The sequence below is a fragment of the Chenopodium album genome, chromosome 26 (assembly GCF_948465745.1).
Source record: "Chenopodium album chromosome 26, dcCheAlbu1.1, whole genome shotgun sequence".
Classification (NCBI taxonomy): Eukaryota; Viridiplantae; Streptophyta; class Magnoliopsida; order Caryophyllales; family Amaranthaceae; genus Chenopodium; species Chenopodium album.
The window spans coordinates 11,148,525-11,170,350 of NC_137859.1; the positions used below are offsets into that span (position 1 = coordinate 11,148,525).

At 35.3% G+C, this 21,826-nt stretch overlaps 2 protein-coding genes and 1 long non-coding RNA gene across 4 annotated transcripts; 1 reads left to right on the forward strand and 2 right to left on the reverse strand.

Annotated features, from left to right (window-relative positions):
- The first annotated feature begins 3,791 nt into the window (after window positions 1-3,791).
- On the forward strand, window positions 3,792-5,379 carry LOC145617178 (uncharacterized). The gene is made up of 3 exons (XM_081671861.1): window positions 3,792-4,649; window positions 4,735-4,904; window positions 4,992-5,379. The coding sequence occupies exons 1-3, from the start codon at window positions 3,852-3,854 to the stop codon at window positions 5,095-5,097; spliced, it is 1,074 nt and encodes a 357-aa protein (XP_081527987.1). The 5' UTR covers window positions 3,792-3,851; the 3' UTR covers window positions 5,098-5,379.
- A 22-nt stretch (window positions 5,380-5,401) lies between these two features.
- LOC145617175 (nuclear transport factor 2-like) lies at window positions 5,402-13,861 on the reverse strand. Of its 2 annotated transcripts, none has more exons than XM_081671860.1 (9): window positions 13,600-13,861; window positions 13,338-13,472; window positions 11,601-11,907; window positions 10,957-11,234; window positions 10,506-10,692; window positions 9,324-9,448; window positions 9,177-9,242; window positions 7,899-7,980; window positions 5,402-5,885 (listed from the first exon to the last, which is right to left on the reverse strand). In XM_081671860.1, the coding sequence occupies exons 1-9, from the start codon at window positions 13,627-13,629 to the stop codon at window positions 5,758-5,760; spliced, it is 1,338 nt and encodes a 445-aa protein (XP_081527986.1). In that variant the 5' UTR covers window positions 13,630-13,861; the 3' UTR covers window positions 5,402-5,757. The 2 variants fall into 2 exon arrangements, with proteins under 2 accessions (XP_081527986.1, XP_081527985.1); XM_081671859.1 differs by having other exon boundaries at window positions 5,402-5,891.
- A 4,219-nt stretch (window positions 13,862-18,080) lies between these two features.
- On the reverse strand, window positions 18,081-20,321 carry LOC145618136 (uncharacterized). Its single transcript, XR_014107855.1, has 2 exons — window positions 19,943-20,321; window positions 18,081-18,546 (listed from the first exon to the last, which is right to left on the reverse strand). It is a non-coding gene; the product is annotated as an uncharacterized LOC145618136 (long non-coding RNA).
- Window positions 20,322-21,826: the final 1,505 nt, after the last annotated feature.

The following is a 21,826-nucleotide window of genomic DNA, read 5'->3' on the forward strand; positions in this document are numbered from 1 at the left end:
ATTGGCTTGTTTTCAGAACTTCTTTCTCAGAAATGAGGTTTCACTTTGATAGTTTGATTGTCCAAGTATGCTTTCAATCGTGCCTATACCTATCGTGAGTTGAGAACTAGCTGTGCTCTGTTGCCTCTCTTAAATTTTGGTAAGACATTGGCTCTTTGTTTAAAGATTATATTCTGATATTCTTGATGTCCTGCATATAGTGGATATGAATAAACAGCTGAACGCAGTTAACACCAAGCTCCAATTCTCTGACTTGAATTCTCCTTGTTTAAGCTGTGTAATTTTGAAGTACGCTGTTGTGCGGTTGTACCAGTACTGCTGTACTAATGTTCCAGTGGAAACATCCAAACGTATTACCGCGAAGTTGTTAGTAACAACACTACAAGAGCAGTAATTGTGTATACTCCAAAGCCTCTTTGGTTATTCAGAACATGTAATGGCTCTATTTCTAAACAATTAAACGTACAATAGCATATGCAACAGTTACCAAGGGATAGAGAGTGGATATAGCTGTAAAACCAAGCTCAAACTCGGTAATTCACATCCAAGTTCATACTGTCTAGATCATAGCATTCGAACTATCAAATTTAGGGGAACTTCTAGTTTACATAAGCATCCAAATTCCGAACCATCAAGTTTAGGGAAGCCATCTAATAATGTGTGGCGGCGGATGGTGTTGCTCCATTTTCCGGCACTACATATGTTAACTGAGCTCTTAGATATGGTGTTGCTACAATCACGGTTTCTCAGAAATTTGATTGTTCGAATGCTTCTATAAACTAGAGTTCATTCTTATGTAGACAAAAATTTCCCAAACTTTGGATTGGATTGGATTAAGAAATGCACCATGTTAGTCTTTGTAAGATCTCTGACGACCAAAATGTACCATGCCTGTAATAATATGTGAAAGCTACTACTCGGTACCGTAATAATTTTTACAATATGTTTGGATTGAGGGAGATGTATTACTAGGATAATAAAAGTCAAACTAAACAAAATAAAAGTGAATATAGGGAAGGAGGAGATAATGATGGTGTGATTGTAAGGAAAATTATGTAGTGATGGTGTAGTATGAGGTGAACGGGTGAATAAGGATAATGCCGTCATTTGGGGATAATAGTTATACTAGGGAGAAGATGGGTAACTATTACCCACATTATGAGGGTAATACTTCCTTCACCTCCCTTTCTTAATGGCACGACTACCTTGTTTTATTTGTAAACACCTTGTCTCCTACAATAACACTTTCATTTACTTATGTATTTTTCTGACTTTTATGACTCCCTTGATATATTACCCCCAGGGCCCCAATCCAAGCATGCACAATGGTAATACTAGTATATTTTTGAAAAGTTCCTATTGGTAGCCAAATTTTAGCAATTTCTATAGACAAGCATGAATCAGGCCCATTTACCATGATTCAATCTAGCTCACCTTCTCCATCCAACCTTTTTACAATCATCTCTTATTCCCTTTGGTTTAATATCATTACAAAAATAATAAATAAATAAATACAAATATTTCAAATTTATTTCACCCTTCGTTTTTTTTTTTTTTTTTTTTTTTTTTTTTTTTTTTTTTGGAGTGTTATACTTATCAATTATTGTCGTGAATTTTTAAATTGGTATCCTACCACATCAAAACATTATAAATGTAAAGGGATAAATGAGTATTAATGAACTTTACATAAATGATACTTCCTCCATTTCTTTATATTTGCAACACATCCCTAAAATAAAAATGTCACAATACTTGCAACACACTAAAATTAGAAAGTTGATTTGTTTAAAGTTGTATTTATTTCCCTTATTTTAATCACATGGTCCACTAAATTATAATCCTAACTATCTCTCACCCTCATTTTAATTGTATTAAATGACATGAGCCTCACTTTTCTTAAATACCGTGAAAAATGGTGTGTATATTTTAGGATGTGACATATTGCATAAAAATTAAAAAATTTATTTAAAAATTCAATCAACAATCCAAGTATTGCTTGAATACAAAACTTGTTAAAATCTATGGTATATATATATATATATATATATATATATATATATATATAGTATACACAAGTTTTAATTAATTCATAATTTAATTACAACTCACTATTGTGTATTTATATTTGACAAACTAATTTAGATAGACCAATTTCGAAAATAAAATTGTACTAGTATTAAAGAAATTATCGAATAATACAATAACATAATCACATCAACTAAAATCCGCAAAATAGTAAGGATATAAGTACTGTTTAACATATATATTAAAACCAAGGATCAACCAAAATACTTGGGATTACCAAAAGAATATTTGAGAAAACAAAAAAAATGAAAATGAAAGCGGGAATTAATCAGTGTAAAAATGTTGTAAGTTGAAAAATAGAAATAATTATGGTTTGAAAGCTTCTAATAACTTGTTCCATTTTTGGGATAACGAGGATTCCGCGAAGGGAGGTTGATTTGGTAAGAAGGATTTTGGGTTGTTGTTTTAATCATTTTAACAGCAACAAAATAGATGTTGTGTAGGAGTATGATAACTATGATTCTTATGATCTATTGAATAACAATTTAGATAGACAATATTTAGTTCTTATTATTAACATGTGGTTTTTATTATTAACCTGGGTAATATTATTAATATGATTATTGCATTTTCTTTGAGAATTATAAATTTTTAGAATTATATTTTAAATAAATTTATTTGTGTAATTTGTTAAATATATTACTAAATTCTTTGGTGAAAAGAGTAATAATGTGATTTAATTGTTTTTAAAAATCGTAGAATTAGAAAAAGGGACAACAGTCGAACAGATTAAAAAAAAAAAAATTCTCCTCTAGTAACCATACATGAAGAAAATATTTAGCTGATTTAGTAGCTGAGAAACATCAACTAAAGAAAATACTTAAAGAGACTTGAGTGTGGCATCTTATATGCATGTACTAGTGTACAACGTACAGGCTTGATTGCTTGAATGCCCATCATTAGTATATATAGGCAATATAGCCGAGGGCATTAGTCGAAACAAATGACTAGGAGGTTGCAGAGTTGAGCCCCTTCATCATTTTCATTGATATAATGTTCTAGAATTTTCATGAGTCGTTGCTTGCAATTGACAATTGTTTCCAATTTCTAATATTATCTACAAAGTTCAAGGTGCCTGCATGATATTCCTAAATTTACAGATATTTTAGAAAATTCTCCTAATGTGCAGCCATTAGCCTTGCTTGATTTATTTGAAAGACTATTGAACACATATACTCTATCAAGTAACCGATAACACAAATTTGTTCACGCACTTCAAATTGTTTTTTTTTATTTTTTATTTTTTTATTTTTTATTATTGTTTTTCCTCTATTTTTCCCCTTTTATCTTAATTCATTCATTAATTAATATTTAAATAATTTTATGTCTATATCATATAAAATTGCCATATTTCAACTTTATAAATTTCAACCGTTCTTGCCCTTTTCTAAACTACACCCCACCCACTCAAACAACTACAAGAGTTTGCATGTGAATTCATTGAATGCCATATCCTAAAATTATCACCAAATTTAAAAAAGTGCAAAATTCACAACGAAAGGGCCAAAATAACAACATTTAGTAAAGAAGAAAATGACATTTTTGCTTGTTTTATCTTCAATTTTGTTTAGATAGTAGACCCAAATTACAATATCTCTTAACATTTTTAGGCCATTCATTACATTATTTTCTATTATCATCACTTTTAATAATAGTATATACTACCATTATCTCATTTATGCAACTGGCAGGATAGTTTTAGCACTTTTTTCCCTTTGAATTCAGATTCTTCTCCATATTTTTTCATACAGAAAAATATCACCAAGATGATGCTCATTAGAAGCTCATCCACCCCTATTCTTGGCTCACTTCTTTCGTCGTACTCGGAATCTCCGAACCATGGCAACCACTCGGAGTATAACTCTCCCAAACACCACCTACCACCTAAGAAGTTTTCCTTCCATCAAACACCTACATGTCCCCTGAATCTCATTCCCCCCTCATCAATCTCCAACTCGTCCCCTTCCCCTTCTATCAATGCCGAAATCACATCTGATGGATCCCAAACCAATGGATTTCGAAGGGTTCAATCTGAAGGAAACTTGGAAGCATTAGTCTGCAACAGTTTTGATGAATTCAACCATTCTATCCCTGCTGCTGCCAAGAAGCTTCCGCGCAAACCAAGCTGCTCGATTCTGCAATCCATCCCTTCATTCTCGATGCACAATTCCAAAAGGCGGTATGAAGATGATGAGGAAGAGGAAAGTGACGAAGATGTTCAAGAGGAAACAAGGGATGATTCAAGCTTAAATCAGACCATAGCATTTATGAACATGGGGTTACAAGAAAGGTACCTTTATGCTCAAGAGGAGATTGAAAATGCACCCTCTAAAATGCATCTTGCAAGGGGACTCGGAGTATTTACTGGTGGCGGTGGATATAACAACGGAGGAGGAGGAGGAGGAGGAGGAGGAGGCAGTGGAGGACACAATGAATATAAACCAGTAGGTTTCGGCGAAGATGGCAGCAACAAGGCTAGCATGGCAGAACACTACAAGAATATGGTTGAACAAAATCCTGGAAATCCAATGATCTTGAGAAACTATGCCGAGTTCCTTCACAAGGTTAGCCTCGAACATTCATATTCTCTTCATGTAGCATACAATGTCATACTCACAAATCTTCTTATTGCTAATCTATCTCTTGCAGTCTAAGGATCTTGAAGGAGCTGAGGAATATTACTCTCGAGCAATACTAATGGATCCCGGAGATGGTGAAATCCTCTCACAATACGCTCAGCTGATTTGGGAGCTTCATGGCGATGAAGAACGAGCATTAAGTTACTTTCAAAGATCTGTTCAGGCTTCCCCTGAAAATAGGTTGGTATCAAACTTCTGCATTTGGTTTCTCGCGTCCCATTTTTTTTTTTTTTTCAACTGATTTATTTCTGTATTGCTTTCCTGCAGTCATGTGATTGCAGCATATGCTAATTTTCTCTGGGACACAGAAGAAGGTAACCTATGCACAATGCCTGCAACTCATCATCAGAGTGCCATGGTTGCTGCAACCTAGATTTTCCGATTCATTCAGGGTTAATAAACACGAATTTATTAGCAACACCAGCCTTGGGAATATTTTTCCCGTTTATTTTTTTGTGCTAGAGCCCTGTTTATTATATATATATACTGCCCTTAAGATTCATAGTAAACACAGTATCATATTCATAATGTAACGAAATAATTATATGTTCTTCGAAAATAGCTAGTGAAATATGTAACATTCCTTTTTAATGCACAAAATGGAATGATCTTTCAACACTACTAATGAATAATATCATCAATTATTAAGAAAGCCATATTGATATTTCCGAACAAACTTGAAATCATCTCATTAGTCAATTAACCAAAATTCAGATAACACAAATTCAATTCAGGGGCAGCCAAATAACCAAACCTTTGTTCAAAAAAATCCCCATGTAAATGAAAAACACATGGGGACGAAGGCGGCATGTATGCACCTTCTATAGAAATATAAACTAAATATGCTTCTCATTCCTCCACCTTCAGGTAAATAATTCAATACCCCTACATCAATGGCGGAGACCTAATAGTTTATCACTAACAAATAAGCAGGCAAAAGCACCTACATAGAAAGAGCAATAATTTAGCGTCACTCTCCCTTCCTCCCTGATCCAGATAATTGCTTCGCATATGCTTTACTGGGGCGTGCGCACTAGTAGAAGCCATTCCCTGAGCCTCTACTCCTATTGTAGTCGTTGCTGTCTCCTCGACCAGGGTTTCTGATCCCACCACGTCCCCTTGAAGTGTTATTTTGGTAACCACCTCGGCCTCTGCCTCTAGCTGCAGCTGCCAATTGTTAATGAGAATAAGAGAGAAATCAGAACCGAGATAATTTTCAGAAGAGGCACTATTGTAAAATGGAAAAGTACTTGCGCATAAGCAAAATGTTGAATCATCAAATAATAATCATCACAGCAATATTATCATAACAAAGAAATCCACATAGGCACATATGTATATCGAATTCATGTACTTAAAATTTATTCAATAAAAGCCTGATGCTGTCTCATTTGCAACAGTTGCTGTCTCACAGAGTTCAATTACTATATAAATCTTCACGCAAGCATTATCTAGGGAACTTTTCTAGTTTTGAAATACTACTTTCATATCAATGATAATGTACTACAATTAAAATCCCTTTCATTACGGTCTCCATATGTAACATACAAAATACAACTTTTTAATGTTTTTTTTATTATAAAAATTAGGAAAATTTGTAAATAATAATCTTAACTTTGCTCCATTTTCTTTTAATAATCCTAACTTTGGGGGTTGTTTATTTTTTTCAATCCCAAACTGGTAAACAAAAGTCAATGACCTCTGCTATCACAAGTAACGTGCCACGTGTCACATTGTGATTGGTCCAAAAAAAGAAAAAAAAAAAAAAAAAAAATGAAACCCCCACCCAGCACCTCCACCACCACCCCCACCGGATTCCCAAACCCCAACTGCCCTATCCCCCTCAACCCACCGGAAAACTTACCCAATCCCCTTTCCCCCACCGGCGAACCCAACCCTCCCGTCGGCCAGCCGCCACCTCCTGCCTTCCCGTTAACCCACCCCTCTCTGCTCGAAACAACAATCCCTCACGGCTTCAAAAGCCCATGAAACCCTTCCCCCCACCCACGAAACACCAGTCCTAGATGATTAGAGGGTGGGGGAAGGGGTTTCGTGCGCTTTTGGAGCGGCGAGGAGGTTCTAAGTGCTTGTACCGAGGAGAGAGAGGGGGTTTACGGGGATGTGATTCAAGGTGAAGGAATGGGAGGGGACGACGGGACAGGAGGACTGGTGCGGGAGGAGGGGTGTTGGTTTGCCGGTGCGGGAGGGAGGGATTGGGCTGCTAGAGTTCTGGTGGGTGGTGGGGGCTAGAGTGGTCAGGGAAAGGGCTGGGATTTCATTTTTTTAATTTTTTTGTTGTTTTTTTTTTAATTATTTTTTTGGCTAATTAGATCTTAACACGTGGCAGATATGAGGAAAAAAAAAACCTTTTCAACCGGTAACCGGTAAAAGGGATTGAAGAAAGTAAACAGCCCCCAAAATTGGGATTATTCTAGAATAATCCAAAGTGGGGATTATTAAACGAAAATGGAGCAAAGTTGGGATTATTATTTACAAATTTTCCTAAAAATTAAAGATTGACAATTAGAGAGAACATAAAAAGTGTGAAAAAACAGATAAAAGAAAAGAAAAAATAGATGGAGTATAAAAGTTAAAATTAGAAAAATTAACAAATTTAAAAACTATTCATCGAGATTTGAGACAACTCTACCAAGATCCCACATGACTATATTCTTTTCCTCACACATGATCTATTATAGATGATTAAATTGTACTGTGTGAATCGTGCAAGTCCAAATGTGGCAAAGTTCATGGTACAAAGGAATTATATTTGACTCAACTTCTGAAAATTGTAATTTAACAATTACTCCTATGAGACAATGAAGTTTCTTTCCTACAATTAAAGTGAGCACAATAACTTAACTAACAGCTCCACCTCCACTGGCTATAAATTCTACTCTCACAGTCCCACTATATATAGTAAATGGCAATTGGCATTTCAGTGGACTTAAAAGCTACTAAACTAGCTTCTAACTGGAGCACCCTTTTTCCCGGTCAATCTTGGGCTGCTTTACCTAAATATAGGTTACTTCGCTATTAATTAGCAGCCTGTCAGCAACTGATTTATCCAAATACTTTTGTACTATTCCATAACGTGAGTAATCAAATGGGGGTCTACATAAACCTATCAAGGATTTTGCGATAAACAGAACTAGAACAGAGTATAGCACATACCTCCACCACGGGAACTGCTGCTTCCACCTGGTTTCCTTGGATCAATGTAGATTTGTCTACCCAGCAACTCTATGGGAGAATTCTGTAAAAAAAAAATCGAAAAAATTAGATTCAGAAATACAATTGTTACAATTCTAACAATTATCAACAACAGGAACAAAGCCTTAGGGCCTGTTCACATTTACTTAATTTCAGTTCGGCTCCAATCAGTTCAGTTCAACTCCTAAATTCCCTGTCTCATAAAATATTCATTTCATTTCAATTCAGCTCCAATCAGTTCAGCTCAACTTAGCTTCAATCAGTTCAGTAAATGTGAACAGGCCCTTAGTCTCAAAATGATATGGGGTCAACTAACATGAATAGTCATGAGAAACCGGCCGATATAATAATAAAAAATAAAATTAAAAACAAAAAACAAAAAAAAGGGACATAAGACATAATAAGATAATCAGTTGAAAGAGTTTGAAAAAAGGTTTGTAAAGTGAGAAAAAGAATGAAGAATCCAAGTAAAAATAAAGAGAGTTTTAAAAAGGACAAATAATAAATTTCAAAAAAGTTTTGAAGGAGTAGTAAATACATGCGAGTGAAAAAAAAAAACATAAAGGTTTGAGAAAACTATAACAAAGGAAATCAATAAATTCATAAAACACAAAATAGGTTTTTTAAAAAAAAAACAATAGGGAATTCCAAAATGACACTTGGACATGAAACCACATTTTTTATTATCTTTTTACTAAAAGCACACAACTGAAATGTTCCCCAACAAGTCAACAACACAGCACACTGCAGTTTATTTCACATCAGCACATTTCTGGTCGCACTAATGATGAATTGAAAGGGGAAAAAAAAAACACACACACACACACACACATCACAGCTCGAACAAAAATACTATTAGAAACTTCTAATTACCAAGTCACCAACAGAATCCAGGGCTAAATGTAAAAGGAAACACCATTCAATATTAACATTTTGTTAATATGAATTTAAAAAACACATGATGGCAACACATTTTGTCAAGAACTCATTTCAGCATATTATGACACTGTTACAAATCAACCATTGTTTAGGTGGTTGCTAAAGGGCCAGCGTAGCAATAAACATAACATACACTCACAACCAAACTTAATTTCAATATCTGATGTATACTAAAATCACTTATTACTAACATTACTGGGACAAGTATTCTGCAGCACAAATTGAAAATTTGTATGATCCAATACTTGCTAAACTAGGCGAAAACAGTCAAATGTAATGACAATGAAGCTACTATAATACCTTTATTGCATTTTGAGCACTAGAAATGTCCTCAAATTCGACAAATGCATAGCAAATTCCAAGATCCTGCGTGTCCAGAAGAAAAAGTCAAGTAAGCATTTAAACAAATCCCAAAAGCAATTTCACAAAACCATGTATATCACTCACCGGGCGATTTTTAATGACTACTCCATTTGGTTTGATTCTACCAAACTTTTTGAACTCCTTCTCAAGATCAGCAGTAGTAACATTATTTGAGGGCAAGTTTCGCACATAGACAGACATCATCTCCCCTGAGTTGTACAATTCCCAACAAAAAAATGATGAGAAGAGATATGTAAAAGAACAACAATAGCACTAACAAAAATGTTCCACGTGATTTTAGATAGAATTAATGGACAATTCAAGCAATGCTTTGTAAGCATCAATAAAAAAAATATATCAGGATATAAGGTATGCAACTTTTTATTGATGCTTGGAAATGGAGGAAATGTAATAGAGCAAGACCCTTTGTAAGCAAAACTTTAAATAAATAGTAAGAGAGGATTTAGGTGATATTTGTCGACCAATGGCCCAATGCCAAGAAACAATATATGTCATGCTAAGAATTCTTAATTGAGCTAAACGCCTAAACCTCTTAGAAGCATATACAAACACACAGCCTGAGATACCAGAGATAAAGCTACAAAGGTGCTAGAAATCCGTTGCAACCAAATTCAACACATGATCCAATATAGGGGAATCTCCTCTCAGCTGGAGTGCGTGACTTCGCAATAGATATTCAACTTCAACAATGAGCTCCTAGACTCAATTACTGACTAAATTCTGACTAGAAGACCAAAATTCAATCATTTTCGACAAGGGTTGAACCTAATACTCTAAAAGAGTAGACCCATATTGTTTAAAAGAGTTTGGCACTGTCAATCACTCCTTAGAGAACTGCTTTGATGTTTCAAGAGTCTCATACCCTCACACTCTCCATTTGAGTACTGCAACATCAGTTCTGCTGCTCAGAAACTTGTCAATAGACTACATGTATTTGAAAAATATACTTATGAAGCCTCCCGTTAAACCTTCCTCAAAATTCCTGGCTGGAAGTAAAGAATTGAGGATCTATCTACTGGGAAGTGCAAGGTCTTACATAGTCCACCCTAGGTTAATAAAGGGAACTATTGCATTTCCTAGGAAGTGTAGCTTCCAACATCCCAATAATTGTTTTTAAGCAATAGCTATCATGTTATCAGTCTACCCTTGTATGCATAGCACAAACTGTTGTGTTACAGCCAGCATTATAATTAAAGAACCCAACTATCAATGCATATACAAAGTAGATAACGGGTTTACACATACCTTCTTGAACAGAACCTTCATCAGCCCCAGAACTAGCTGCCTCAGGAACAAATGATGATGCTGATGCATTTAATTGTGGAGCAACCGGTTGCACTTTCTGTTGTTGCTCTGATGGAGGTGGGATGCGAGGCCTTGCAGCAGGTTTAGAAACAACTGGATGTGAGGAGTGCCCTTTTGATGCTCGCAACTGCAAATATGCAGAATGTTATTTCTAAATCATAAGATTGGCCCAAGTAATTTATCTATTAAAAGGTCAAACAAAAATTAAGATCATTGGAGTTTCATAATATCAGATCTCTATCTGTTGTATCAAACTTTTAAAACTCATCAAATTTAATTTAGAAATAAAATCTCTTTAACACAAGCGTACTTCAAACTGACATTTCAAAGAACCAACTTGTCAAGGTAATTAAACAGCTTAAAACAAATGTCTAGAAACTAGAAGGCTTACGATTGAAGCATATGATAGTTTGGCAGGCTCCCCAGCGGGCTCCCCAGCAGGCTCATCAGCTGGAACAGATATCGGGTCCTCCACATAGTTCATATGGTTCACAGCACTTTCAGGTGGAGCAGACTCTTCAACAGGGGCCTCCTGGACAATGGTTTCTACATGAGACTCTTCATGTTGTTCTTCATCGGGAAGGCTATATTTGTCCACAGGATAATCTTCTTCAATGGGAATTGAATTCACATACTCCCTGGTCTCTTCCTCCAGCTCGAAATTAGACACTGCAGCAGAAAACATGTTTGCCCAAAGTCTTAAAAGCAGGAAGAATGCATACTTAACATAAAATCCAGAGATGAAGGGCCACATGTTATATAAACCAAAAACTTCAAAAAATACAACATATTGACATTCCTTCTAGTTTTACTGCTTGTGACATGGAATAATTGAGTGATATAACAAGATTTTTGATATGCATATTACGCAGTTTGCAGCAGTAATTTACATTTTAAACGATACATAGAAAAAATCACATGCACTTAATGATACAAAATAGTCACTTAATTTTTATTATCTCATCACATCCAGATAGCAAGAATACATCAAGCTTCCTTCAAACTGAGCACAAACATAACAGCTACCATCAGTACCTGGCTGGTCTAAGCGAGGGCTGGATGCAGGAATTTCAGAATCAACCTTGATTTCAGGTTCTGGCACGGGATGCTGGTTGACTAGAACCTCATCACTAAATTGAAGAATATCATTTAGGACGTAAAATCCATTCTCCTGAGGAGCTAAGAAGAAGGCCTGTGTAAACCTCCTCTTGCCACCGAAGTTTCTGGACCTCACAGAGCCTGACACAATAACCAAAATGCCCCCATTCAAAGAGTCTTGGCAATTTAGTTTTTCCACTTCAACTCCACTAACATTTAGAGAAGTTAGAACTGAATGGATATCCTGCCAAATAATTGCAACAGTTTGTTAAAGAATAATGGCTGATAAAAATTTTAAGCATAACTTAGCTTTTTTATCATATATGCTTCCATAGTTTAACTTTTGTTAAGAAAATGTACTTCAGGGACTTGAGAACATATGAATGTATCTGGGAATGCATATGAATATAAATACAACACATCTATACAAAACACAAAGCACAATAACACAAGGGGTGGGAAAGAAGGGACGTTGAAATTTTGGAAAATTTGATAAAAGGATAGTCATGAAAAAGACAATCATAAATTCTTAAAACATACTGATTTAACAGCAAATGAATTAAAGAATCCTGCAATTTCAGATATGCTGCACATACAATTTTAACATGTCAACCATTCTAATATTTTATTACATTGATGCAATTGAATTCACATGTAGTAAAAACATGGTCATATTAGAGCGTACACAAACAAGATAATTTGGATACTTTGTCCAATTTGTCAGTCCGCAAGATGCCAATTCTGCAACAATGTGGCCCTGATTACCACAATGCAACCCTTTTTTTTTTCCTATGATCCACAATTTTACTAATTTCCTAATCAGAAGAATCCGCTGACTTAAGGACTCCAAGGGCAACTCGGATATGTCATCTAAGACACCCAAAGATGACCTTTACTGAAAGGAGTAGATAAAGAAGGTAGGTCATCAAGAAACCCAATCCAAATTATGCAGCTGTTCTCTTAGGTGGGTATCCTAATACCATTATATCAAAATTTGGCTCAAACAGTAAACATAGAATGGCCTTTTTCCTGCAATACTTCGTGACCTAAAGCAACCCTTACTATTGCCAAGATGAATACTACGTATAATAAAGCAAAATCCCATTACTTCTCATTGATTGACATAAATCCACACGAAGGTCCCTCTTTTAAAGGCTGGACAGGACATTATTGAGAGCTCCGTATTAAACTTGCTCGTATTAGCTTTTGAGTTAAATCATCAAGTGATGGGGTGTGTTTGGGATTTCTTCGCAATCCTTCATCCCATAGTTTCTTAAACAGGACTAATTCACCTAAATTACAGTGTATTTAGAGGACTTATGAGCCTATAAGCCACTCTAACACTTTAATCATTAAAAGTTCAATCTTTCCCAACAACATATACTCCTAATTCATAATACAAGGTGACAACAATCGACTTGAGAGTTGAGAATACTATAAAGTCTAATCTAAGAATGCACATCAGATAAAATTTGTACTCATAGCATACCATATAAAACCAAGCATACTCCAAAACTATACAATCAATCACACTTATAATCCCATGAATATCAACTAGTTTAGCCAGTAAAATCACAGGGCGATACCCATGACCTCGGTATACAAGATCAAATCTCGTCTACATCATTACTTTGTATAAAAATTAAACAGAGGATGAGATAGAAAAATCATTACCAAGATAGTAGAAACAGTTTGAGTATCATCACCATCAACTCTAGTCAAGGTACTAGCATCATTATAAAACTGATGAGAAAACTCCGGCGATTCTTTAAGCACATGATAGTATTTCCTAATAAAGAACGAACCAACCTGATAATTCAAAACCCCATCAAAAAAATCAGAGAAAAACAGAGCAAAAAGCTAAAATAATACCCAAAATTTCAAATTTAAATTAGAATAAAACCCAAAAACAATAAACAAAATCAATAAAAATAACCTCAAAGGCAGAGGCAGAACCAGCCGCCATAGTTAAAGGTTCAAGCTTTAAAACAAAAAAAAACCCTAATTCAATCAAATTCAATCAATCTGCAATAAGATAGATTGTAATATATAAAAATTTATTCTGAATAAAAATATGAAAATTGGGGATATTTATAAATAAAATTTTCTGTTAATAAAGAGTCCAAGTTTGCTGAGAATCTTGAAGATTGGGAAGAGAGAGAAAGTAGAAAGAGAGAGATGAGATCTAGAGAGAGAGTGTAAAATGTCTGCTGAAGTGAGGAGAGTGTTTCGTAAGCAATTTATATGAAGGCATCACTTATCACTTATGGTAAAGTCGCCTCCTAGTCACTCTATAAGGGGAAAATTACAATTATGGTAACATTTATTTTTGGGAGTTTGGTACTTGTATTTTTACACTCCAATTTATGGTAATTTCTAGAATCTTAAAAATAATATACTTCGTAATAATTAAAAAAGTTTATTTGATTAGAAAATTTCGGGCTAAAATATTTGCGTCAAAAATAAAAGGCGAATAGGTGATTCAAAATGTATTTATTTTCAAAAAAAATATATATATATATTTATTTTCAAAATTAGTAATATTTATTAAATTAAAATTATTTCTTTTAAAATTGGAATTTTTTTTTAACGAATTAAAATTATTTTTCTTAAATTGAAATTATTTTTATTGAATATAATTTTTTTAAGTGGAAATAAACATCACCATAAAGGATAATTTCATTTATTCTCTAAGATTATCCTAATAAACTTTAAAAATTTAAATTAATTTAAAATTTGAAATTATCATAAATAAAATTTTTTATTTTATCAAAATTTTATTTATTTATTATGGAAAAATAGGGGCTACAAGGCCGTCTATGCGCCGTTCAAAGCTGACCATGGTGGTTGGGCACCTTGCAGCGGCAGCCGTGCAACACTTGTATGATGTTGGTGCTCTCCTTTTAGATTGAGACCCCCCCCCCCCCCCCTCGGGCAAAAACCTGCAATAGCATTGTGGCTACGCCACCTAGCCATCTCTACCGCCCTTGATCTTTCCTTTTTTAGTTTGATTATTATTAATTTAATAAAAACAACTATTGCTAAATTAAATTAATTTCTTCCTTTATGAATTAAATATAATAATTATGCTAAATTCATCAAAAAAATTAAATTCCGAATTCAATCTAAAATTTAGGGTTCTTCATGAAATAAATTTTAATCTAAATTAAACCTCAAATTAAATTATCAATGATACAAAAAATCACATTTTATGCATCAAATCAATCCAATTAAAACCATGAATCATACCATATCCGAAATTAATCAAAACAAAAACACCAAAATCAAAACTTAAGGGTTCGTTTGGCATCACTGTGGTTTTCTATTTTTTGGTTTTTTAAAATCATATGAATCATATAATGAATCAAAAATTAGTCAAACTTATTAAAATCATGATAATTTTTGAAACTGGCAACAGAAAAGTGGAAACACCTTTTTCTTGTTTTCTGCTTTTGGTTTTTTGTTTTCAAAAAAACTGGAAACTGAAAACAAAAAACGATGCCAAACAAGTCCTAAGGGTTAGGGCATCAAAATTTTCAAAATTAGTTTAGGGATTGATTTTTTATGTAATATAGGGCAAATTTTGAGTCCAAATTAGGGCTAATTTGAGCATATCAAATCATATTTAACGATTCTAAACGTTAAAACACCAATTAAAATAATTATTGACCCATAATTAAATTATTCTCCCTTTTAATTGAATTAAATTAACATGGACATCAAAATAATCAAATTATTATGATCAATATGCATACATGCAAAAAGCTAACTGATTACCACTGTAGGGATCTAGCTAGGTATTATATTGCGGAATTTCACAAATCATATTCGTTCGCACATAATCAAGATTTGCATACATAACACATAAAGATTCACATAATTATACCTTTGAAGCGTGATTTCCACGTGAGATTGACTACAAACTTAGGAAAATAGAACCTCAATCTTGATTCCTCTACTTAGTCCACAAGCTAGGATTAATTAAACCCCCATACTGTTAGATAATCGGGCACGAACAACCTTTGAACCACCTTATCACCACACGCATGTACGGAGGGGGAGAAAGAAAGAGAGATTAGGGTTTGTGTTTATTGATTGTTTCCCTATGGACTTGACCCTTGTAGAACCCTACTATCCTGACTACTTTGTTAGGACTTTGGGATTACTTTATTTTTTTTGTGATACTACTATTCAACCACTAAGCCACGAAATCTCACCCTAACACCCTTATCAAAAACATCATCCCTACCTTCTATACCATTAGCAACCCGAACTCCGATCCATCCCCAACCACCACCAACCACAAAACCTCACCTTAACCATCGCCCAACAATTCCAACACAACTATCCAAAATTAGACATCATAGTAGTCGAATATAACTGTGGACCGTGGTATCAAATTAAGTTGGAATCACTAGCAATATTCGACCGCCATAGGTCATTTTTGTCAAGAGATATGTGGTAATTAATTTCGAAATCTATGGTAGTTCCCGGTGATTTTAGTGAGAGTGTGGAAGGTGCGTAGTTGGTGGATTCAAGGAGATTGAAGGGGCTAAGTGGTGGTTTTAGTGAGGGTAGGTAGGGTGGATGGTGGTTCAAGTTAGATTGTGAAGGAAAGGTGTGGCAATTGTATAGGGTAGATAGCTTCTGCAGGGCTGCCTTGTACTCGGAGCCCTAACTTGAAGATGTGCCTCTACTTGGAAAGAGCTGGCATGAGTACCTCAAACCACCTCTTGGGGGGCTCATTGTATAGGGTAGATCCTGCTTAGCTACCCTATGCTCTCAACGTTGCCTAAGGGGTGCGCTTTCATCCTAGTCCAGATCTTTGGGCTTAGACTCGGTGTAGAGGCTCAGGGCAAAAGCAAGTTTGGTCGGCCACAATCTGACTTGGGCTCAGACTTAAGGCAAAGGCTATAGTCAGAGGCTTTGGGCAGAAGCAAGATAAGTCGGCCACTAGCTAACCCGGGCTCAGACTCAGGTCAAAGGCTCTGGGGTAGAAACACAATAAGTCGGCCATATGATTACCGCCTAGGCTAGTATTATGATCCGCAAGGGTAGTTTACGTTCTATATATCTCTTGTAGGTCTGCCAGTAGGTGCTTGCCAGAGGTTCCGGTTGCCAGCAGTGGCGTAACCAGAAATTTTACATTAAGGGGGCCAAGATTAAATATACGAATCATTTATTTATGTCATCTAGAAATAATTTTAATATCTCATTGCACAACTTATAAAAGTTTGAATACTAAACTATAAACAAGCTTATGAAAAATATCCTAAAATATATTACTACTACATTTTTTAAAAAATACTAATTTATAGTATATGCATGTTATGGAGATCCAATATGAAGTAACCCCACTAGATCGAATATTAAGCCTAATAAAGTTTTTTTTTTAAAAAAAAAAAACAAACAAAACAAAACAAAAATGGTCCACACTAGGAGTCGAACTCTGGTCTTAGGAAGAAATTAAACCCCCTTCAATTTCTTAAGGTAAACCAACTTAGCTGCAATATATATGCTATTAAAAATTCATGTATGATTAAGTTTTAACTGAATCATGGAGGGGGGGGGGGGCATGGCCTACCCCAGCCCCCCTTGATTCTACCCCTGGTCGCCAGCTCGAGACCCCAGCAAGGCAGCCCAAGACCAAGTTGTGCCGTTGACAAAATCATGTAATTCTAAGTTCCTAACGCAACTGACGGTGAGGGCTAGGTACGGTGGTTGCCTGAGAGTGAGGTGCGGTGGTCGCTTGAGTGCTATGGAGGACGGTGGTCGCTTGAGGTGCGGTGGTCGTTTGAGAAATTGAGAGTAAGTGTGTTGACTGCTTGAGAGAGGAGAATGAAGAGGGGTGAAGTGTGTGCAGCGCGCAATAGCTACTCACTAAGCCCAGAGAAGTAACCCTAAAAGAAGTAAAGGGAGTAAAGTGTGTATATATATATTATATATATATATATATATATATATATATATATATATATATATATACATATATATACATACAATATAGAAACTAAGGCTTGCTTAGATTACTTTTAAAATTTTAATTTAAAAGTTCAAACTTCGGCCTGTTTTGATTTACTGAACTGAACTAACACTAGTAGAAAAACATTTATTTGCAGCGGTCAAAAATGATTTATTTGCTGCGTTTTTAGAGTGGCAGCAAACGCCAGGGCAGCAAATTAATGCATTGATTTGCTGCGTTAAGAAATGCAGCAAATTAATAGATTGATTTGCAGCGGTTGTATCCATTAACCCCTGCAAATAATTATATTTTTACAATTAATTAAAAAAATGTGATTTTTGCATTTGTATTTGTCCAGCAAGCTATTAATATGCTATTTTGTACAAAAAAATTGTTAATACTCTTATTTGCACCAGTAGAAATAACAAAATTGCACCTTAAATTGATACACACCCTTAAATAAATATAAATAAACTTAAATATTTTCATTAATAAAAACCTGTAAAATTACAATTAAAAATAATACATTACAAAAACGTTAGGCAATTCAACAACTTAACGTCATACAACTGGAGCACATCTACAAAAAAAGGGTAAGCAACAGACCGCATCAACATACTAAATTACAAATTCTAAGATCTAATGACCAAAGAAGCAATAGAAGGAAGCAACAGCAGTGGGCAGCAGCAACAACAAGTCAACATCAATTGTGTAGAGCAGAACATAACACGAGCAGCCTCCAACAAAGAGAAAGTAGCAGTGGCACAAGCACACAACAGGTACAAGAGACATAAGCAGCAGCATCGGCAACTTAACAAATGCTTCTCTTTATAGATAAGCAAGGCTCTCAAGTCTCAATGCATTGGATCAAGAACTAGTGCTTATTCTGCCACCAAATCCAATTTTTATTCATGTCATTGTCTGCAATTCAATATATTACTAGCATTAAAATGAGAGAAATTCTGCACTATGGTGCATTTTAGGATCAAATAGATAAACACACAGATCTTACTTGAACTAGGCACCACAACAACAGAGGTAACAAGTGCTATATGAACTTTCTATTCAGTTTTGTGCAAAAAATGAAATACAACACCACAACAAAATAAGTCAGTTCTTTATAAGAAAAAAACCTTTTTAGGCCATGCCTAATGTCCACTAAACTGAAGTCTACTTAAAGTATGGTAAAAAAAAATGCATATCCTACCTTAGGGAGATGTTATTGTTGGAAGCACAAATCCCACACTTCCTGAAACTTTTAAAGAAGACATTTAGATAATATAGGTTCATGCATGGATAGCACTTATCCATAAGGAACACGATTGAATTTCAACACATAACTAACAAAACACACAACTTTCGGTTTCGGTTAGAAACCAACTAGTAAGGAAAGATAGAACTGATCAAGTATAGAATTCTAGCCTAAGAACAAATTACAAAAAGCTTAAGAAACCTCAGATACATAAACTCACAACAATGTGTCAAATCCTATCACAACACCTGATTTCACCCCAGAAGTAAACTCCAATGAACAACATAACCTGAACCCAAAATGAAACATCTAAACTTGTAAATCAACACAAGTAACATAATTCATCAAACTCCACACCTAACAACAAGCAAAATTTACCCAATATCCACCAAAATTTCCCAATTCGCAACCCATTTTCTTGATTAATTATTAAACTCACGGAACCAAAATAAGCAATTAGTTCAAGTTCAATTGTTCATGGCATGGACCACAACATCCCAATTAAGATGTACAGTAGCCTAGATTAAGACATGATAAATTTACATAAGACAGAATAATAGATGGGTTTAATTGTCGAACAAAAAATTCAGCTGGGTTAAACTCATTAATCAGAAGAAACAAAAAAAAGAAAAAAAAATTAAACATTAATCAAAAAGAGGAAAGAAAACACCAACAAATTAAAAAAAAAAAAAAAGGTATTCAGGGAAAATAAAAAAAGTAGAACAACCCCAGAAAATTTGACAAAAGATTATGCAGAGATCTTCAACCAGAACCTAGAAAATACAGGAAATCTCAAATAGAAATGGGCTATAAACTACATAGCACATGCAATTGCGTTGACTAAACGAATACCTGTAAACTAAATCTGAACTAATTAAATCAAAGCAAGAACTAATCAATTAAAGAAACAAAATTTTAAAAAGTAAAAACTCCAATTTGCATGTCGTTTAATTACCCATAAACTAGGGCAAGTATAAACACCCAAAACACTACCCAAATCAAAACTCAATCTCAATTAAGGTGATAATTTCCTTCAAAAAAAAAGGTGATAATTTCTAACATTACCTTTTGTAGTGAGTGAGTGTAAATCGGAAAATTGACCCCAAATTAGAGCGTTGAAATGGAGGACTATGGTGGGCAAAAATTGAGAAGATAGAGAAAATGAGGGAGATCTGTATGAATCACCGGCAACAACAGCAACGACTCCATCGACCGCAGACAGTAGCTCCAAGTACTCAAGGAAGCTGGGCGAAAAGATTGACGGTGAATAAGGGCGATGATAGTGAGGCTTGTGGATAGTGAGTAACTTTGACGGTGAAAAAGGGCGGTGACCGGTGATGGTTGGGGCGGATCAGAATATCTTTGAAACGAATGAAGTTGGGAGAGAGGGAGAGAGTGAAATGAGGTGGGTAAGGAAATGAGGGTTTAGGGTAAGGGTAATATAGTGATATTATTCATTTGCTGCAGTTAACATAAAAAACCCCTGCAAATCAATGTTTTTTAGGTGTGTACATGTAAAACGCATTTTAATTTGCTGCGATTTGCAAAAAACGCAGCAAATTCATAGCAGCAAATTAATATTTTTCTTGTAGTGTAAGTTGAGCTGAATTGAACTGATTGGAGCTGAACTGAACTGAAATATTAGACTATGGACTAATGATTCCTAACTATGGACTAATGATCTTTTGTTTATTTATAATTATATATATAACTGTAAAAATAAGTATAAAAAATATAACCATTTGAACAACGAATATTATTATTATTATTATTATTATTATTAAAATAACAAAAACCTACAAAGTCAATCAATTTACAAAAAGTTGGTGGGGAGTCGAGATACAATCTGGGCTCCTATCCCACTAGCTATAACGAACCCGATCCTGTTGAAGATGTGAGCAGCTGCATGAGCACTAATATCCTGAGTTTTAGCGAACGCCTATACCCGCTTTAGCAACGCAATAGCATCCTTCTCTAATTCCCTTAACGAAGAAAAGGAAAAAGGAAGAAAACCATAGCCAATAGCCGTGAAACACGACCCATACTTGTCCCGCTTCCGCCGAGCCGCCGCCGACACAACACGACCAGGAACAAAGTCAGACAACCCTGATTCTGTCAAAGGTGAAGATCCCGTCAAGTTAACACATACATCAAGGCCTCTATCCCAGGAATAAAGCAACGCATCTGCTGGTCGAAGAGCCCCATCGTTCCCACCAGACAACCCAACATTAACCTCCTTTTTTGCAGAAATCTCTCACTGAAAACAAATATCAACAAGGGTGTCACGAACAACTGTGTGTCGATGTTTAATACCCACCATCCCAGCATAAGACACTGCATGATCCCCATAAATATTCCCATCAAAAACCCTTGAGCAAGCAGAACACGGTATTGAAATAGGGAACAAAGGAACACCCAACCGGTAGCAAAGAACACAACGGTAAGTCTTACCATTCATAGTCTGACCCAAACCTAATATTGGGACCGTCCGCAACCAGACCAAAGTGTGATCTCCCTGTTGGGACTTCCATAAGGCAACCTGACGCGGAGATAAGGAGAAAGTAGATTCCACAGATGCAGTGGCCTTCGTGAAATATATATCTGCCAGTTTTTTCATGAGTTTGGGGGCAGCGATCTCACTAGGGTTACTCATAAGGTTAGTCTCCACAGTCCTATTAAAAAAACTAAGAGCACCATCGAAGGCCGGTCCCGGACCAACAATACCAGAATTGCAAAGAAGCGTAGCCTAAAGACCAGAAGACTGCAGACGCGACGCAAGGAAAGCATAGTGTCGAACATCACCCGCCGAATAGACACCCAAACCACCATAAGCAAAATGTAAGGTGGCAAGTCGCCATTGCCACTCACCAAAACCAGGCCCCGAAGCAGCTACAATGCGCTGCAAAGAAGCTCGAAGGGCCACATAAAAAGAAATATCTACCGTTTAAA

Bases quoted from the DNA above. Each gene is read 5' to 3' on its own strand.
- LOC145617178 (XM_081671861.1), top strand. From the start codon at position 3,852: ATGATGCTCATTAGAAGCTCATCCACCCCTATTCTTGGCTCACTTCTT. The intron at 4,650-4,734 runs GTTAGCCTCGAA...TATCTCTTGCAG, and splicing joins ATGCCGAGTTCCTTCACAAG to TCTAAGGATCTTGAAGGAGC. The intron at 4,905-4,991 runs GTTGGTATCAAA...GCTTTCCTGCAG, and splicing joins CAGGCTTCCCCTGAAAATAG to TCATGTGATTGCAGCATATG.
- LOC145617175 (XM_081671859.1), bottom strand. From the start codon at position 13,629: ATGGCGGCTGGTTCTGCCTCTGCCTTTGAG. The intron at 10,693-10,956 runs GTAAGCCTTCTA...GCATATTTGCAG, and splicing joins AACTATCATATGCTTCAATC to TTGCGAGCATCAAAAGGGCA. The intron at 9,449-10,505 runs GTATGTGTAAAC...TGTACAACTCAG, and splicing joins TGAAGGTTCTGTTCAAGAAG to GGGAGATGATGTCTGTCTAT.